The sequence below is a fragment of the Scyliorhinus torazame genome, chromosome 9 (assembly GCF_047496885.1).
Source record: "Scyliorhinus torazame isolate Kashiwa2021f chromosome 9, sScyTor2.1, whole genome shotgun sequence".
Classification (NCBI taxonomy): Eukaryota; Metazoa; Chordata; class Chondrichthyes; order Carcharhiniformes; family Scyliorhinidae; genus Scyliorhinus; species Scyliorhinus torazame.
The window spans coordinates 116,388,777-116,407,158 of NC_092715.1; the positions used below are offsets into that span (position 1 = coordinate 116,388,777).

The 18,382-nt window shown below is 46.1% G+C and overlaps 1 protein-coding gene across 2 annotated transcripts in view; it reads left to right on the plus strand.

Moving 5' to 3' along the window:
* Positions 1-18,382, plus strand: part of fer (fer (fps/fes related) tyrosine kinase) — a 414,420-nt gene that overhangs the window by 266,550 nt on the left and 129,488 nt on the right. For both annotated transcript variants that reach the window (XM_072516399.1, XM_072516400.1), the window contains exon 13: positions 4,106-4,162. In XM_072516399.1, the coding sequence (XP_072372500.1) occupies positions 4,106-4,162 (57 nt within the window). The remainder of the gene's footprint in view (positions 1-4,105; positions 4,163-18,382) is intronic.

Consider the following 18,382-nt stretch of genomic DNA (forward strand, 5'->3'; position numbering starts at 1 on the left):
ATTGCCGTGTTAATGTAAGCCTACTTGTGACAATAATAAAGATTATTAGTATTATTATTATAAATAAACTCCATCAGCCAAATTTTGGCCCACTACCTATCCTACCTATATTCATTTATAAATTTCTTAATTCTTTGCTGCAACTTAATATCCCACTTATTTTTTGTGAGGCGACAGGTGAGGGAATTCCCGTTGCTCCCGGCACAAGAAGTTCAAGATAGGGTGATCTCGGGTGTATGGGTCGGGGAGGGCAAGGTGTCGGAAATACACCAGGAGTTGAAAGAAGAGGGGGAAGCGCTGGTAGAAGAGATGAAGGGTAAATGGGAGGAGGAGCTGGGGGAGGAGATCGAGGAAGGTCTGTGGGCTTATGCCCTAGGTAGGGTTAATTCCTCCTCCTCGTGTGCCAGGCTCAGCCTGATACAATTTAAGGTGGTCCACAGAGCGCACTTGACGGGGGCGAGGTTGAGTAGGTTCTTTGGGGTAGAGGACAGATGTGGAAGGTGCTCAGGGAGCCCGGCGAACCATGTCCATATGTTTTGGTCATGCCCGGCACTGGAGGGGTTTTGGAGAGGAGTGGCGGGAGCAATATCTCAGGCGGTGAAAGTCCGGGTCAAGCCAAGCTGGGGGCTAGCAATATTTGGAGTAGTGGACGAACCGGGAGTGCAGGAGGCGAAAGAGGCCGGCATTCTGGCCTTTGCGTCCCTAGTAGCCCGGCGAAGGATCTTGCTAATGTGGAAGAAGGCGAAGCCCCCCAGCCTGGAGGCCTGGATAAATGATATGGCTGGGTTCATAAAGTTGGAGAGGATTAAGTTCGCCTTGAGAGGGTCTGCGCAGGGGTTCTACAGGTGGTGGCAACCGTTCCTAGACTATCTCGTGGAGCGTTAGAGGAAGGTCGGTCAGCAGCAGCCTTGGGGGGGGGGGGGGGTGGAGGGGACGTCCGGGGGGGGGGGGGGGGGGGGTGGAGGGGGGTGGAGGGGACGTCCGGGGGGGGGAGGGCGGTGGAGGGGACGTCCTGGGCGGGGGGGGAGGGGGGACGGTGGGGGGGACGTCCTTGGGGGGGGGGGGGGGGGGGACTGCCTGGGAGGGTGGATGAGCAAGAGATAACATCAAGGGTTGGGGAAACTGGCACGTACGGGTGAGGGCCAGTGTACAAAGCTGTGTAAATATATCATTTTGCCATGTATATATCTTGCTCTGCGTGATTTCTCGTTTTTTTTGTTGTTACGAGGAGGGGGGGGGGGGTTATTATTTGTAAGGGAGAAAAATTGTGTTAAAAAACTTTAATAAATATTTGTTTTTAAAAATCCCACTTATTTTAGTGTCATCTGCAAACAGGATGTCCAGGCTGAGCATCCTGAAAAACAAAAAATTCCAAAATCCGCACTTTTTTCGAAGGTGACGTGACGTCACGAGTGGGGAAATCCCACAAGGCTCCAGGCAATGCGCAGTTCCGAATGTACGGCGCCAGTGCGCAGTTCCCAACGCGCGTCTCCTGCGCCCAGTTCCCAATGCGCGCCGCCGATGTGCAGTTCTCAGCGTGCGCAGTTCCCAAGGCATGCAGCCCGCACGCAGTTCCCAACGCGCGCCTTGCGTATGCGCAGTGTATATACAAATCCCAAAACTTCCAAAATCCAATACGCACATTTTTGATGAGAGATTTTCAACCTGTCATACCTTCTATTCATACATTCAAGTCATTAATATATATTGTAAATATTTGGGGGGCCGAAAGTCGAACCCTGTGACACCCCACTAGTTGCATCTTGCCAACTTGAAAAAGCACCATTTATCCCAACTCTCTGCCTTCTTAGTCCGTCTTCTGTCAAAGCTAACGAATTGCCACTAATCCATGTGAGCTTACTTTTTGTGAAGTACCTCATCAAATGCCGTGTGGAAGTGAGACCACACCTGGAGTACTGTGTATAGTTTTGGTCCTGTAGCTATACTAAATCTACAGGATGCCCATTATCCATGTGGCATGTTACATCTTCGAAGAACTCTAGCAAATTAGTCAAACGTGATTTACCTTCATAAAACCATGCTGACTCTGATGGATTGCACTTTGCTTGCTTGTCTTAAAATATTACTGCCCACCAATTGACTTATTGAAGAAACCAATGATCTTAAAATTTAAATTTGTTTTTTTTACAAAACTGGATGCATATGTTTTATGGAAACCTGATGTATTAAATTATAGGCTTCATGTCTTTCAGCGAGTCTTAAAATATACGGTTTTAGTGACGCTTTTTTCCCCAACTTGTAATGCAGTTTTATTCTTGCATTTGCTGCTTGGGAGTATATTTGGTTCTGGAATGTAATTTATACTCGGTGGGGGAAATATAATTGAGAATGTGAGAAGCTGCATGTTACTGAGTTGGCTTTGAAACTCATTAACATGCTAAAACAGTTTTGTCTTCAAAATCAATAATTCATCATAAATGCTGTAAGTGACTGGAATTCATATTTCCTACTACCTCTAAGTCTGGAAGAAAAAATACAAAGTGCACTTAAAAGTGTAATTTGATGGGAAATTAAAGATGAGAGATGTTCATTTAATTCAAACTAATTCAAAACATCTTTATTACAATTGCTACATAGAATTTCATTGAAATTTCAACATGGAAATTAAGACTTTAACTGATCAGTTCAGCCGAAAGGTTTGTCCTTATCCTCCACGCTAACAGTATTCCTATTTTTATGTGTTCACCCTGTTTCCATTACCGTTTTACCCTCCTTTCAATGAGTTGCCTATATCGCCCTATATTAAATATTGCCATAGACCCAGCTTCAATATCTAACTCTGGATATATATATATATATATATATACATATTTATTTACATTTTATATTTATGGGATTTTGTTTCTGAATTGGAACAGTTGAGGGGGAATTCATTAAGGGTTATACATAGATTACTGTAGCTGTGTGGGGTCTTTATGTTTATAATTGATAACAATTCTTGCTGTTTGGTTACATATAAATGTTAACTAAGTTCTTAGAATAAGGCTTATTTTGATTAAAATGTCTACGAAGACTGTTGAATCACAACTGAAGGGAAGGCCCTTTTGCTCATCCTAGCCAAATTCAACAAAAAGTCATAGGTCAGGTGAACTCCACAATATACTTTGGAGTTTTTAAACCCTGGCCCATAACAGCAGCTACGTAAACTAGGTTGGGTTGTCAACCAATTTGGTGAAAAGTTGGGAAGAAGGGGTGGGGGGGGGGGGGGCTGCATTCTTTGGGGATGCCCTGTGTACATTGGAGGCACCCAATCCTAAAATTGTACCCTCCCTTCATGCCCCCCGTCTAGCCTCCAAAACTCCCACTCCCAAACACCAAGAACATGGTATAGGGTGGCACGGTAGCACAGTGGTTGCACTGCTGCTTCACAGCACCAGGGACCCAGATTTGATTCCCAGCTTGGGTCACCATCAGTGAGGAGTCTGCATGTTCTTCCTGTGGGTTTCCTCTGGGTGCTCCGGCTTCCTCCCCCAAGTCCCAAAAGACGTGTTGTTAGTTGAATTAGACATTCTGAATTCTCCCTCAGTGTACCCAAACAGGTGCCGGAGTGTGACGGCGAGGGGATTGCACAGTAACTTCATTGCAGTGTTATTGTAAGCCTACCTGTGACACTAATAAAGATTATTATTATTATTAAGACATACCTAATGGAACTTGCTAATGTAATTTGCTCATGCCATACATTAAAAATGAAACTGACAAAATTGTGTAAAAGATGGGTTTAGTCATACACTACATCCTTTATGGCTTTCATTCTGGTTCCAATGCCGTTGTAGTTTCACAATTAGATTTGCAGAATGCAGATTCATACATGCAGCATTTTTACAAGTTGATTTTCAATAGAAAAATTGTTCCGCAAAATGTCAAATTTCTGAAGCATGAAAATGTATTTCATATTTGTTATGTTACATGCAAAATTACATCACTGTATAATGTTCCTTGAAATGCGCTCAATGAGCTTGTCATAAAATTTGAACTTTACAATATGACATTTAATACATGCCTTTCTACATTGGGTATTAAATGTGTACTTGAAGTAATAGCATGCAGATTGTTGATACACTTTTTTTTAACTTTGACGCAGGACAAAAAATGGGTTCTCAATCATGACGATGTAACACTCGGAGAATTACTGGGCAAAGTAAGTAAGAAAAGGCTCTCTGACTGATTTATTGGTTAACTTTTAAATGTGTGCAATGGTGTATGCATATCATATCACATTATAGACAACAATTTTCCGTTTGTTCTTTCAGCTGTTCGGTTTCTTTTTAAAAAATATTTCTATTCAAGACACTTTCACGTAAAAATTAATCAAAGAGAAACAGCAACAACATCAACACACACCATAACCAAACTGCCTCCTTTCCTCCCTCCAACAGCAGCCTCACCCAATCTACGAATCCCTGCCCTAACCCAAATCGTCCCAATACCTCAAGCAAGTACGCCCATTCAACCCGGTCAAATGCTTTCACTGCGTCCATCGATACTACCCCATAATTCTTCTCCGAACAAACTCCAAACTAAAGAAAAGAACCCCCCCCCCCGACACTTTCCCCTCCGTAAAAAAAGTCGGTGAACAGCCTCCACCTCCGGGAGAATCCCTCCTCCAAACCTATGATAGCGAACATTATTTTCTCAAGGTGCAGAAACTCTGCTAAATCACTCACCCTGCCTAGGTGGCTCCGTGTCCCGCCACCCGAGCAATATCCACCTGCCAGGGTCACAAAGGCCAACACATCGGCCTATCTCCCCACCTGGACTCTTGGATTCTCCGGCACCCCAAATATTGCCGTCCACAGGCTCTGAACCACCTTCACCACCAGAATTTTGACGATGTGTCTGCTGCAAATACTTTACCGAACTCGTGCCGCCTTGGACATGCCCAGAACATATGGACGTGGTACACCAGCCCCTGCACACCGCCTGCACCTGTCCGCCATCCCTGCAAAGAACTGGCTCATCCTGGATACTGCCTTGTGCACCCTATATACCACCTTGAACTGGATGAGACTCAGTCGTGCACATGACGATAAATTCACACTCTGCAATGCCTCGCTCCATAACCCAGCCTCAACCCCCCCCCCAAGCTCCTCCTCCCAACTGCACCTTGCTCCCTCCACCAAAGCTCTCTCTCTCTCTCCATCAATTCTCCATATATGTCCGACACCCTGCCCTCTCCTATCTCCTCCTCGGACAGTATCTTATCCTGTTGTGCCAGGGCCGGCAGCTTCAGGAACGAGGCCAGTTCCTTTCTCATGAAGTGCAAAACTTGCAGGTACTGGATCCCATTTCCCTTTAATTGATATGTTGCCTCCAATTCCTCGAACTCTGCATATCTCCCCCCAATAAACAGATCCCTGAAGTACTCTATCCCCACCCGTCCTCACTCCCCAAACTTATAATTATAATCTTCATTAGTGTCACAAGTAGGCTTATAATAACATTGCAATTTCGACATAGATCGGAGTATTTCCGACTATATAGGGAAACAAGACAGGGATGCCCGCTGTCTCCATTGTTGTTCGCGTTGGCAATTGAACCTCTGGCCATGGCGTTGAGAGACTCCAGGAAATGGAGAGGGGTGATTAGAGAGGGAGAAGAACACCGAGTCTCGTTATATGCGGATGACCTATTGTTATACGTGTCGGACCCAGCGGGGGGGATGATAGAGGTTATGCAAATTTTGAGGGGGTTCGGGGATTTCTCGGAGTATAGGCTAAACATGGGGAAGAGTGAATTATTTGTGATACATCCAGGGGACCAGAGTAGAGAGATAGAAGGCTTGCCTCTAAGGAAAGTTGAAAGAAACTTCCGATACCTGGGAATTCAGATCGCTAGGAGCTGGGGAACCTTGCACAGACTTAATCTGACACGGTTGGTAGAACAAATGGAGGAGAACTTCAAGAGGTGGGACATGCAGCCTCTATCGCTGGCGGGCAGGGTGCAAGCAATTAAGATGATGGTCCTCCCGAGGTTCTTATTTGTATTTCAATGTCTCCCTATACTAATCACCAAGACCTTTTTTAATAAAATAGGTGTGGGCAGGGAAAGTTCCGAGAGTAAGGAGGGGGTTCCTTCAGCGTAGTAGGGACAGAGGAGGATTGGCACTACCGAACTTGGGCGATTACTATTGGGCTGCCAATGTGGCAATGATACGTAAATGGATGATGGAGGGTGAGGGAGCGGCGTGGAAAAGACTGGAGAGAAAGTCCTGTAAAGGGACGAGTTTAGAGGCGCTGGTGACGGCGCCGCTACCGATCTCACCTAAAAAGTTTACCATGAACCCGGTGGTGGCGGCAACATTGAATATCTGGGGACAGTGGAGGTGACAGAGAGGGGTGCGGGGAGCCCTGGTGGGGTCCCCAATCAGGAACAACCATAGGTTCGCCCCAGGAAGAATGGATGGAGGATTTCAGAGCTGGTACCAGTTGGGAATTAGAAGGGTGGGAAATTTATTTATAGATGGGACTTTTGCGAGCTTGGGAGCATTGGAGGAAAAGTATAAGTTGCCCCGGGGAAATTTCTTGAGATATATGCAGGTGAGGGCATTTACTAGACAACAGGTGAGGGGAATTTCCGTTGCTCCCGACACAGGGGATACAGGACAGGGTGCTTTCAGGGGTGTGGGTCGGAGAGGGCAAGGTGTCAGAGATTTACCGAGAGATGAGGGAAGAGGGGGAGGAGTCGGTGGGCGAACTAAAAGGAAAGTGGGGAGAAGAACTAGGGGAGGAGATAGAGGAGGGTATGTGGGCTGATGCCCTAAGCAGGGTAAATTCCTCTTCCTCATGCGCCAGGCTTAGCCTGATTCAATTTAAGGTGCTACATAGAGCACACATAACGGGAGCAAGATTGAGCAGGTTCTTTGGAGTGGAGGACAAATGTGGGAGGTGTGGCGGGAGCCCGGCAAACCACGCACATATGTTTTGGGCGTGCCCGGCACTGGAAGGGTATTGGAAGGGAGTGACGGGAGTGATTTCGCAGGTGGTAAAGGCCCGGGTCAAACCAGGCTGGGGGTTAGCTCTATTTGGAGTTGCGGAAGAGCCGGGAGTGCAGGAGGCGAAAGAGGCCGACGTTGTGGCCTTTGCGTCCCTAGTAGCCCGGCGCAGGATCCTACTCATGTGGAAGGAGGTGAAACCCCCCGGACTGGAGGCCTGGGTAAATGATATGGCGGGGTTCATTAAACTGGAGCAGATAAAGTTTGCCCTGAGAGGATCGGCTCAAGGGTTCACCAGGCGGTGGCAGCCATTTCTCGACTACCTAGGGGAACGTTAGAGGGAAGACAGATGACCAGCAGCAGCAACCCAGGGGGAAGGGGGGGGAGGGGGAGGGGGGGGGGGGGGGGGGGGGGTTTAGTTTAGTTTAGGTCAAAGATAAAGGGGTTTTGTTACTTGTGTATTGTTAAAAATTTCTGTATTGTTATTGTTGCGTTTGCTTTGTAAGAGGGGAAAAATTGTTGTTTGGGAAAAAATTTTCAATAAAACATATTTATAAAAAAAAAAATAATAACATTGCAATGAAGTACTGTGAAAATTCCCCAGTCGTCACACTCCGGCGCCTGTTTGGATACACAGAGGGAGAATTCAGCATGTCCAAATTACCTAACAGCACGTCTTTCGGGACTTGTGGAGGAAACCGGAGCGCTCGGAGGAAGTCCACGCAGACACTGGGAGAATGTGCAGACTCCTGCACAGACAGCGACCCAAGCCGGGAATAGAACTGGGTCCCTGGCACTGTGAAGCAACAGTTCTAACCACTGTGCTACCATACCCCATATGCACCCCACCTGGGACAAACCTGCGGTTCTCGCAAATCAGCATCCACAGGGATATGCCCTCTGTTTTGAAGTGCTGCTGACACTAGTTTCACACCCTCAACATTGCCACAACCACAGTGTTTGTGGAGTCCCTAGCCACCGCGAATGGGAGAAGTGCCAGCAGTAATGCCCTCACACTGGTCCCCCTACACGAGGCCTCCTCCATCGGCCTCCACACTGAACTTTCCTCCACCGCTCACGTCCTCACCTTTGCGATGTTCGTTGCCCATTAATAATTCTGCAGATTTGGCAACACCAGCTCCCCTCATTGACTGTCCCGCTCGAAGAACACCCTCCAAGTCCGGGCAACCTTACCGCCCATATAAACTCCTACATTCTCCACTTTCATTTGAGGGACTCATTGGTCTAGGGGTATGATTCTCGCTTTGGGTGTCGCGATTTCAAAATTTTCCAGAGGTCCCGGGTTCAAATCCAGGACGAGCCCTTTGATGAGGTTTTCTGTTGTGGGCAGCACGGTAGCATTGTGGATATAGCACGGCGTGGCTCCTGGTTCGACTTGGATACGGGCTACGGCCCCTTTTTCTTCCCCAAACCCGCTGGAATATATCTGGGTATCGTCCTAGCACTTCAGTCATCCCTCCAGAAACTGTTTAGAGGGGAGCACGGTAGCATTGTGGATAGCACAATTGCTTCACAGCTCCAGGGTCCCAGGTTGGATTCCCGGCTTGGGTCACTCTGTGCGGAGTCTGCACATCCTCCCCGTGTGTGCGTGGGTTTCCTCTGGGTGTTCCGGTTTCCTCCCACAGTCCAAAGATGTGCAGGTTAGGTGGATTGGCCATGATAAATTGCCCTTAGTGTCCAAAATTGCCCTTCGTGTTGGGTGGGGTTGCTGGGTTATGGGGATAGGGTGGAGGTGTTGACCTTGGGTGGGGTGCTCTTTCCAAGAGCCGATGCAGACTCGATGGGGCGAATGGTCTCCTTCTGCACTGTAAATTCTATGAACTCTGAGATCATTTTATTTACTCTCCAGAAAATGGTCTTGGGCACAAAAATCAGAATGTTCTGGAAGATGAACAAAAACTTCAGCAACACCGTCATTTTACCATCTGGACCCTCCCAGCTCATGATAACTGCAAAACATCCCACCTCTTAAAGTTTTCTTTCATTCCCTGAACCAATTTCGCCAAGTTCAACTTGAGCAGTTGCGCCCAGCTCTGTGCCACTTGTATCTCCAGATACCGAAAGCTTGCCACTACCAGCTGAAACGCCAGCTTCCCCAGGCTCCTCCCCTGCCCCTGTGCGTTGATCGAGAACACTTTGCTCTTTCCAATGTTCAGCTTATACCCTATGAACAGACTAAACTCTCCCAAGATCCCCATAATCCTATCAAACTCTCCACTGGATTTGAAATATACAACAGAAGATTGTCTGTGTACAAAAGACGAGGTGCTCCACCCCCCACTCTCACAATGCCCCCCCCCCCCCCCCCCACATCAAGGCCCTGAATGCCAATAGCCAACTGCTCAATCGCTAGGGCAAAAAGCAACGAAGAAAACGAACACCCCTGCCCCGTCCCCCATTGTAATCCAAAGTGCGTTATTCATTTGGACACTCACTTTAGGGGCCTACTACAGCAGCCTCACCCAATCTATGGAATCCCTGCCCTAGCCCAAATCGTCCTAATATCTCAAGCAAGTACGCCCATTCAACCAGGTCAAACGCTTTCTCTGCGTCCATCGATACTACCATCTCCACGACACCCTGGCAACATCATGATCATATTCAATAATCTCTGGACACCTGCCACCCTTTCCCGAACCTGGTCTGGTCTTCTCCCATCACCCCCTACACACAATCCTCTATACGCGTCGCCAACACCTTCTCATCCACGTTCAACAACGAAATCGGGCGGTATAAGCCACACCACTCTAGGCCCTTATCCTTTTTTAATAATAAGCAAGATAGAAGCCTGAGACAACATGGTGCGGGGTGGGGGTACTCTCTCTCTCTCTCTCTCTCTCTCTCTCTCTCTCTCTCTCTCTCTCTCTCTCTCTCTCTCTCTCTTTCCCCCACCCCCATCCAACGACTCATTGTATATCAACTAATTGGGGTCCCAAATCCGAACCAAACTATTTATAAAGTTCTGCCGGGAACCCGTCTGGGCCCGGTGCCTTTCTCGACTGCATAGTCCCCACACAGTCCATCACTTCCCTCAGCCTATCGGTGCCCCCAACCCATGCAACTTCCCCTCCTCCACTGTCAGAAATTGCAGCTCATCTAAGAACTGCTGAACTGTTCAGTTTCTTAGTACTTAGGTTTTGATCTGATTTATAAAATTAACATTTTTAAAAAATTTACGTGTCTTTTAGATTGTATAAAAACTATTCCCTAATGTTGCTAACTTTTGGTTGGTTCAATTGGCTCTGTTTTATAACCTTTGCTCTCGAGTCGCCAGGTATCTTTATGATACCACCACGAGGTTCAAGTTCAAGTAATGATCAATAACTCAATACACCGATTAGTAAGATTCAAATCAAAGCACATTTATTATACACAGTAATCGCTACTCATGCACAAATTCTACGTCTAAGCTACTTCTACGACTAACAGGCCTATACTTAGCTTTGGACTGGCCCACCAGGTCAGGGGAACAAATGGCCTTTCGTGCGGGTTCTGAGTCTGCGGGATTCGAAGTTGGTATGGATTGGTAGCTAGGAGCGCCTATCTCGTAGCGAGCGTTGAAGTAAGACTTACTGGATATCGGCGGCAGTTGAATCGGTCACGGTCAAGAGTTGGTTCGCGTTGCTGAGTGACCCGGTCAAGAAGAACGATTTGAACATGGGGGCTTAACTTTATAGTTCCCAGGGGCTTCCCGCCTTTCGGGGCGGACCCTGTACCTGGTTCCAGGTGATTGGACTTCGTTCCAATCGCTTGGTTCGATTTCTCCAATACTGGAGCGGTTCCCTTATCGATAGGCGGTTTGGAGGTGTCCGTTAACCTCTTTTGTGTTGGCTCCTGCTGGCGCCGGGGAGTCTGGCTTAGCTTTGTTTGTCCCAAATGTTGCGATTGTTCCCGGGGATCGCTTATTAGTATGTAGATGGCTGCTACATTATTATGCAGATGGCTGCTTGTATCGATGCTGTCTGGGCTTTTGCAGAGTTTAATACACAGTAACTTGAACCTGCTGGTTTCTGCCTGTGTGGGCTGAATTTCCCTTCAGCCTTTGCTGTTCTCCATTTTAAACCTGGACTTGGCCAACCCAGGTGGCTACACTAACCAAATCGGCTAATAAGCTGTTCGGCAGCTTGCTTCCTGTCCTCTAATTGTGCTGCTCTGTAATTGGCCATGTGGAAGTACACATGAGCAACACTGAGGTCACTTCACCAATTCCTCAAAGTTTCTCTTCAATGTCTGTGCAAAATGTTACTGGAATCTATTTATTTGTAATACTAATATCAAGAGCTGAAAATTGCAAATCAAGATATTGCCTGCCATACAATTTGTGGAGTGCATTCTCTCAGCAATCAGAGTATTTGTTAACATGATGTTAAAAATAAATTGTTGCATCTGTCACACCTTTTAAAACAAAATGCTTTCAGAAAGATATTGCTCAGAGAGTTGAGCATTGTGAAAGTAAAATTTGCATAAAATTTTAAAATGGAAAAAGATGCAAAGAACGCTGTTCAGATTTCAGACCTCCGTTTAACACATGTTTCTACAGCTATTGCAGAGCTAACCCTGGTCCTTAAGAGGCTAAAATGACAGGATGTAGGGCTAACAAATGTAAATTAGATTTCAGACCAGCATCTTGGAGACCGAGATAGCTTGGCTTTCCAGTGATCATTCACACTCCATGCTTTTCCACAGCTCTATTCATTTAAATGAAGTAATGATCAATAACAAATTTGTTCTTTTGTTCCTTAATTGGAAAATAAAAACAAAATTTTAAACTAAAACAACTTGGCATTTTGTGCCAAGGTATCAAGTATTTGTAGAGATTCAAGGAATGAACAAGTGTAAGACATACTATTTGGTTCAGGTTACACCCCAAAGTCATATTAACATATAGATGAATGAAGAACAGTGGGAATCAACAGTAGTGCTTCTACTGGCATCTCAGCAATGCAGTGATCAGCACTCACTCCCCTTTCATTTGTTCCCGGCTTCCTTTTTAAAACATTTTTCCAATTAACTGGCAATTTAGAGTGGCCCAGCCACCTGCCCTGCACACCTTTGGCTATGGGAGTAAGATCCAGGCAGACATGGGGAGAATGTGCAAACTCCATATGGACAGTGACTCGCGACCAGGATCGAACCCGGGGCTTCGGCGGTGTCAGGCAGCAGTGCAAACGACTGCACTGCCGTGCCGACCACAGAGACGGAGTTTGACACACAATTCCTGAGTTGGCTATTCAATTGCGTCTCCCAGAGCTAATGTTTATACATAGGAATAATGCTGGCAGAAAGATGTGTATATGCTGTTGGGGTCTGTTAGACTTTTCTTAGTTTAGCTATGAAATATAACATATTAAACTATACATAGCAGTTTGTATTGTCTCCCTTCTGCTTCCTCATTCTCATGTGCTGAAACCCCATCACTTGAAAACATTTCCCCTTATTGACATAACGATATATTGAGCCAGCAAAGAAATTCTGGCATAAGATTTCGTGTTGGCAGTAAATCTGTGAGAGGCATTACCCTGTTCCTGTGGAAGAGAGCCATTGTGCAATTTGCCAAGTTCCTGTGGAAGTGTGCAATGGCCAAGACCGAATGTCGCTGCGAGAAGGGCAACGGTGACACAGTGGTTAGCATTGCTGCCTCACAGCGCCGAGGTACCAGGTTCGATCCCGGCTCTGGGTCACTGTCCGCGTGGCGTTTGCACATTCTCCCTGTGTTTGCGTGGGTTTCGTCACAACCCAAAGGTGTGCAGGGTAGATGGATTGGCCATGCTAAATTGCCCCTTAATTAGAAAAAATGAATTGGTTACACTAAATTTTTTTAAAAAGAACGTCACTGTGAGGAGAGTGCCATGTTGAGACATTACCATGTTTCTGTGGAGATTTCTGAATTCTCCCGTTTGCATTCCGTCGTTCTACTTCAGGACGATCCTGTTTCAGCCATTTTCTGTCTATCAGATATTTCCTAATGGTTCAACCCATCATTACTTTACTTCTACTTTGGTGGAGTTGGTAGCATTGTTCCCTCTGACACATTGGTTGTAAGTTCTATTCCTGCTTAACAAAATTCTTTTGTCAATCTTGCAATTTAAAAAAGAAACAAGGAAGGAAAAAGAAGAAATTCCGAGTTTATCCAGAAGTTCTTCAAGAAATATCTTGGGCTGGATTCTCCAGAGCAGAGACTCAACTTTCGCGCCAAAATCGGGGGCGGCGCCGATCCAGCGATTCTCTGGGACCCGAGAGTCGGCGTTTTCGCAAATTACTCTGCGTGGCTGCAGGGTCATTGCCAGAGGTCCGCCCAGCAATCCTCCGCTCCCGACCGGCCGAATTCTTGACGGCGTGGAACTAACATGTTATGACCGGTCGGGACTCTCGCGTGAGTCCGCAGCCACCCTGGTGGAGGGCGGGGGTGATCGGGCACCGCGGAGGGCTGCCTTATGGGTGGCGGGGGACAGATTGGGCAGGCCGGGGGCAAGGGCGCACAGCCGATCAGGGAAGTCTACGTCTTGCAGCTGCCTCCGCGGTCCGGATCCACCATGGCGATCGGCGCGGCTGCTGGAGGCTGCCGCCGTGCGCATGCGTGGACTCTAAACCTGAAGTGTGGGGGCCCGTATCCACAGCTAAAGCTACGTGAATTACTCTGGGTCCCTGCTAGCCCCCTGCAGGTAAGTGAATCGGCTCAAACTTTCTTCAGGGATCTTCGGAGTGAAACGCCAGTGTTTTTATGCCAGCGTGGGGACATAGCCCCATTTTGGGAGAATCCAGCCTCCTGTGCTTGTTGTCAAAACACATATCTGAATGTGAGGACAGTGTTGGTAATTGTATATATAATGCCAGATTACATTTTATGTATTATGCATGTTACATTTTACTGCAGACAATTTTCCTTTCAGTGGTGTAGAGGTTATATAAGTGGGAATGCTGTTCATCAATAGGAATCTGGGAGCATCCCTGCTGTGTTTTTATGCTCAACATTCATTAAGACTAATGATATTAATCCTTTCTGAATTACTATATCCTATAACTTCTTAACTAGTTGGCCACTCTAAGGTCTTCTATCCCTTAGATGCCCTTGCTGATAACAGATGGGAACTAATCTATTTCAAACTATATTTCAAGTTATTATAGGATCCCTAATCTACAAGGAAGAATTCTAACTGACTTACCACTCAATGTCCTTTAAGGGTCTGGATCTGTTGAGGACGTATAGGTGAGTCTTATGGGTAAACCACTATTTCAGGTTTAGATTTTTAATAAACCACTATTTCAGGTTTAAATTTAAAATCTTATTTTTATTTGCTTTTACAAAATCTTAACAAATTACTTCATATTTAAAAGTCTCTTTTAGTTGATCAGACTTCAGGAGCTTTATTAACGATTTTTCTTCTGTCTTGATAGCTTGTGGTTGTTCTTATTCTTTGGTCTTCCAGCGTCTTCCGATTCCCATGGACCGATGAGCTGAGTCGAATTAAATCTAAGAATAAATTCGAACAGAATGGCTCGGCCTGTCTCTTCCCCTTTTCTCTCTCTCCTCAGCTTCTCTGACTTTTGCAACTGGCGTTCCAAGATTTTATACATTTTAATTAATCTCTCCAGCACATGTCAATTACAAAGCATTGTCTCATGTTTAACAAAATAAATGTGTTACATTTAAAACCGCGATTTTGCACCATGCCCAAGACTGCCATACATTTCAAAAACACGTGCATTCTGCTCAAAGTCTAAAAAACCCGTTAAACTGTTTCTATCTTTGTCTATTTCAGCCATTCTCATTTTTTGATAGATAGTTCCTGTTGATTTTAAAAACTGTAACTTTCTTAATGATCTTTTCCTATGCCTGCTATTTCTCAAATTTTATCAAACTTTTGACCTTGTGTGTGCATGCTATTTTCAAGCTTTTAAAAGCACTCTGATATTCCCTCATGTTCCTTTACCTATATTTTTTATATGTTTACTTTACTCTGTTTATTTTGTTCCAAACTACATTCTTCCGTCCCATTTTTCTTACACTGCCCAGAAAGTTTTGACATCTGACACTTTGCATTTAACAGCATTACATTCTTCAGTGAGAATCACTTGACATCAAGGCAGCATTTGACCGAGTATGGCATCAAGGAGCCCTTGCAAAACTGAAGTCAGTGGGAATCAGAGGGAAATCTCTCTACTGGTTAGAGTCATACCGAGCACAAAGGAAGATGGTTGTGGTTGTTGGAGGTCAACCAACTCAGTTCAAGAACATCACTTTCGGAGTTCCTCGGGGTAGTCTCCTGGGCCTAACCATCTTTTGTTGACAATATTCAGGCTTGGGCTGATAAGTGACAAGTAATATTCATGCCAGGCAATGACCATCTCCAAGAAGGGAGAATCTCTCAATCTTCCCATGACATTCAATGGCACTACCACTGCTGAATCCATCACTATCAACATTCTGGTGGTTACCTTTGACCAGAAACTGAACTGGACTAGCCATATAAATACTGTGGCTACAAGAGCAGGTCCAAAGCTCCTGACTACCAAAGCCTGTCCACTGTCGACACGGCACAAATCATGGATGTGATGGAATACTCTGCACTTGTCAATTTGAGTGTAGCTCCAAGAACACCCAAGGAGCTCCATGCCACCCAGGACAAAACAGCCGCTTGATTGGCATCCGCAATCTTAAACATTCACTCATCCACCACCAACAGCGATGTGCACCATCTATAAGGTTCACTGCACCAACTCAACAAAACTGCAGCACCTTCCAAAACTGCGACCTCTATCACCTGGAGCAGTAGGGGAGAAGATGCACAGGGAAATCACCACCTTCAATTTCCCCTCCAAGCCACACACCAACTTGACTTGGAACTATATCGCCATTACTTCTCTGTTGCTGGGTCAAACTCCTGGAACTCCATCCCTAACTACACCATGGGTCTATCTACACCACATGGACTGCAATGGTTCAAGGAGGCAGCTCAACCAACTTGGGAATGGGTAATGAATGCTGGCCTGATGTCAATGTCCCGTTAAAGAATAAAATAAAGTCTCTCACCAACCTTTGTTTTGGACAACCTAGCACCGATGGGTCTGGGTGGCCACTTGATATCAGTTACCGCAGCATTAACTTTTTATGCCTCTGATTTTTTTCAAGCATGCACCAGGAATTTATGCGGAAAACATGGGTGCCACAAATTGTTGTATCAGGGAAGTCACCATTGCAGCGGTTAAAAGGGCTGGTAGGGTTGTGCGAACCTGAACTGTCCCTGAGCCTACAAAACTATCAGCTTGGATTTGGGGAATATTGCAGGCTTCCCATGTGTACAGGAAGTGATAGATTTCGCATTCCACGTCATCAAAACTTTGTCGGTCCAACCTGCAGCCTTCATCATCAAGAAGGACATATATTCAATGAACATTCAGTTGGTAGGTGATCACTGGAATTGCATCCTGCAGGTGTGCGGCAACTTTCCTGGATGTAGTCACGATCTGTTTGAGCTCCAGCATTCCCAACTACCACAGTTGTTTGAGCCTCTCACATGATTCAATGATTCTTGCTGAGGTACCACCTGTGAGGATGAGGGATGACACATTGCCTGCTATGGCTCCATTTGGGCCATGATAGAGTGGACAATAGGCCTTCTCAAAATTAGATTCAAGTGCCTCGAGCATTATGTTGGAGTTCTGCAGTATGAGCCAGCAAAAATCTCCAGGATAATTGTATTTTAGTTGCACTTTTCACAGTCTCGTGCAGCAAAGGATGGAGGCTTCGTATCTAGGCAAAGTGCAAAATCTGACTCTTCCTCTGAGTAGAGGTAGTACAGGAAGAGATTGAGGAAGTAGGATGATATCATCAGGCACCTGAAATCTGAACCTATCATGCTATGGAGATTCAGGAGAACCTTATTCACCGTTGATACCTTTTCATAGATTCCTAAATGCTTGCAGCACAGAAGGAGGTCATTCGGCCAATGATGTCTACATCAGTCAACAAAGATCTGACTACACTAATTCTATTTTCCAGCCCTTGGGCCAGAGCCTTGGGGGTTGTGGCAGTGCAACTGAATATCTAAATACTTCTTAAACATGATGAGAGTTTCTGACTAAACCATCCTTTCAGGCAGTGAGTTCCAGACTCTCTCCACCTTCTGGGTGAAACGGTTTCTCCTCAACTCCCCTCTAAGCCTTCTACCTCTTAAATCTATGCTCCCGGTTGTTGACCTCTCTACTAATAGAAAAGTGCCTTCCTTTCCACCCTATCTTTGCCCCCCATGACCTTTTACTTCCATCAGGTCCCCTCTCAACCTTTATTGCAGTAAAATAGCCCTATCCAATCTTTCCCCATGGCTCAGACCCTCCAGCTCAGGCAACACCTTGATAAGTCTCCTCTGCACCCTCTCCAGTTCAGTCACATATAATGTGGTGATCAGAACTGCAAGCAGTACTCCAGTTGTGCTCTAACCAGTGTTTTACACAGTCCCTGCTCTTGTGTTCTATGATGTGGAGATGCCAGTGTTGAACTGGGGTGGGCACAGTAATAAGTCTTACAACACCAGGTTAAAGTCCAGCAGGTTAGTTTCAAATCACTAGCTCTCGGAGCGCAGCTCCTTCCTCAGGTGAATGAAGAGGTGGGTTCCAGAAACACACCTATATACAAAGTCAATGATGCATGACGATACTTTGAATACGAGTCTTTGCAGGTAATTACGTCTTTACAGGTCCAGACGGAGCGACTGGAGAGAGGGATAATCACAGATTAAAGAGGTGGGAATTGAGGTGTGAATTGTCTCAAGCCAGGACAGTTGGTAGGGTTTCGCAAGCCCAGGCCAGATGGCGGGGATGAATGTAATGCGGTCCCAGTTGTGTGCGGAACTTGGGTATCAGTTTCTGCTCGGCGATTCTGCATTGTTGCATGTCCTGAAGGCCACCTTGGAGAACGATTACCCAAAGATCAGAGGCTGAATGCCATTGACTGCTGTAGTGTTCCCCAACTGGAAGGGAACATTCTTTTTTTTAATAATTTAGAGTAACCAATTATATTTTTCCAATTAAGGGGCAATTTAGCGTGGCCAATCCACCTACTCTGCACATCTTTGGGTTGTGGGGGCGAAACCCACGCAAACAGGGGGAAAATGTGCAAACTCCACACAGACAGTGACCCAGATCCAGGATCGAACCTGGGACCTCGGCGCTTTGAGGTAGCAGTGATGACCACTGCGCCACCGTGCTGCCCTGGAAGGGAACATTCCTGCCTGGCGATTGTCGCACGATGTCCGTGGCTCGGTAGTACCACCACAGACTGAGCTGGCTGTGTCCTAAAAAGCATAGCTGTTAGATTGGGACTGTGAGGGTGGTGGTGAGGGAACCAACACGGTGGAAAAATATACCTGACCACATCCTCACCAACCTGTCTTCTGCAGATGCATCTCT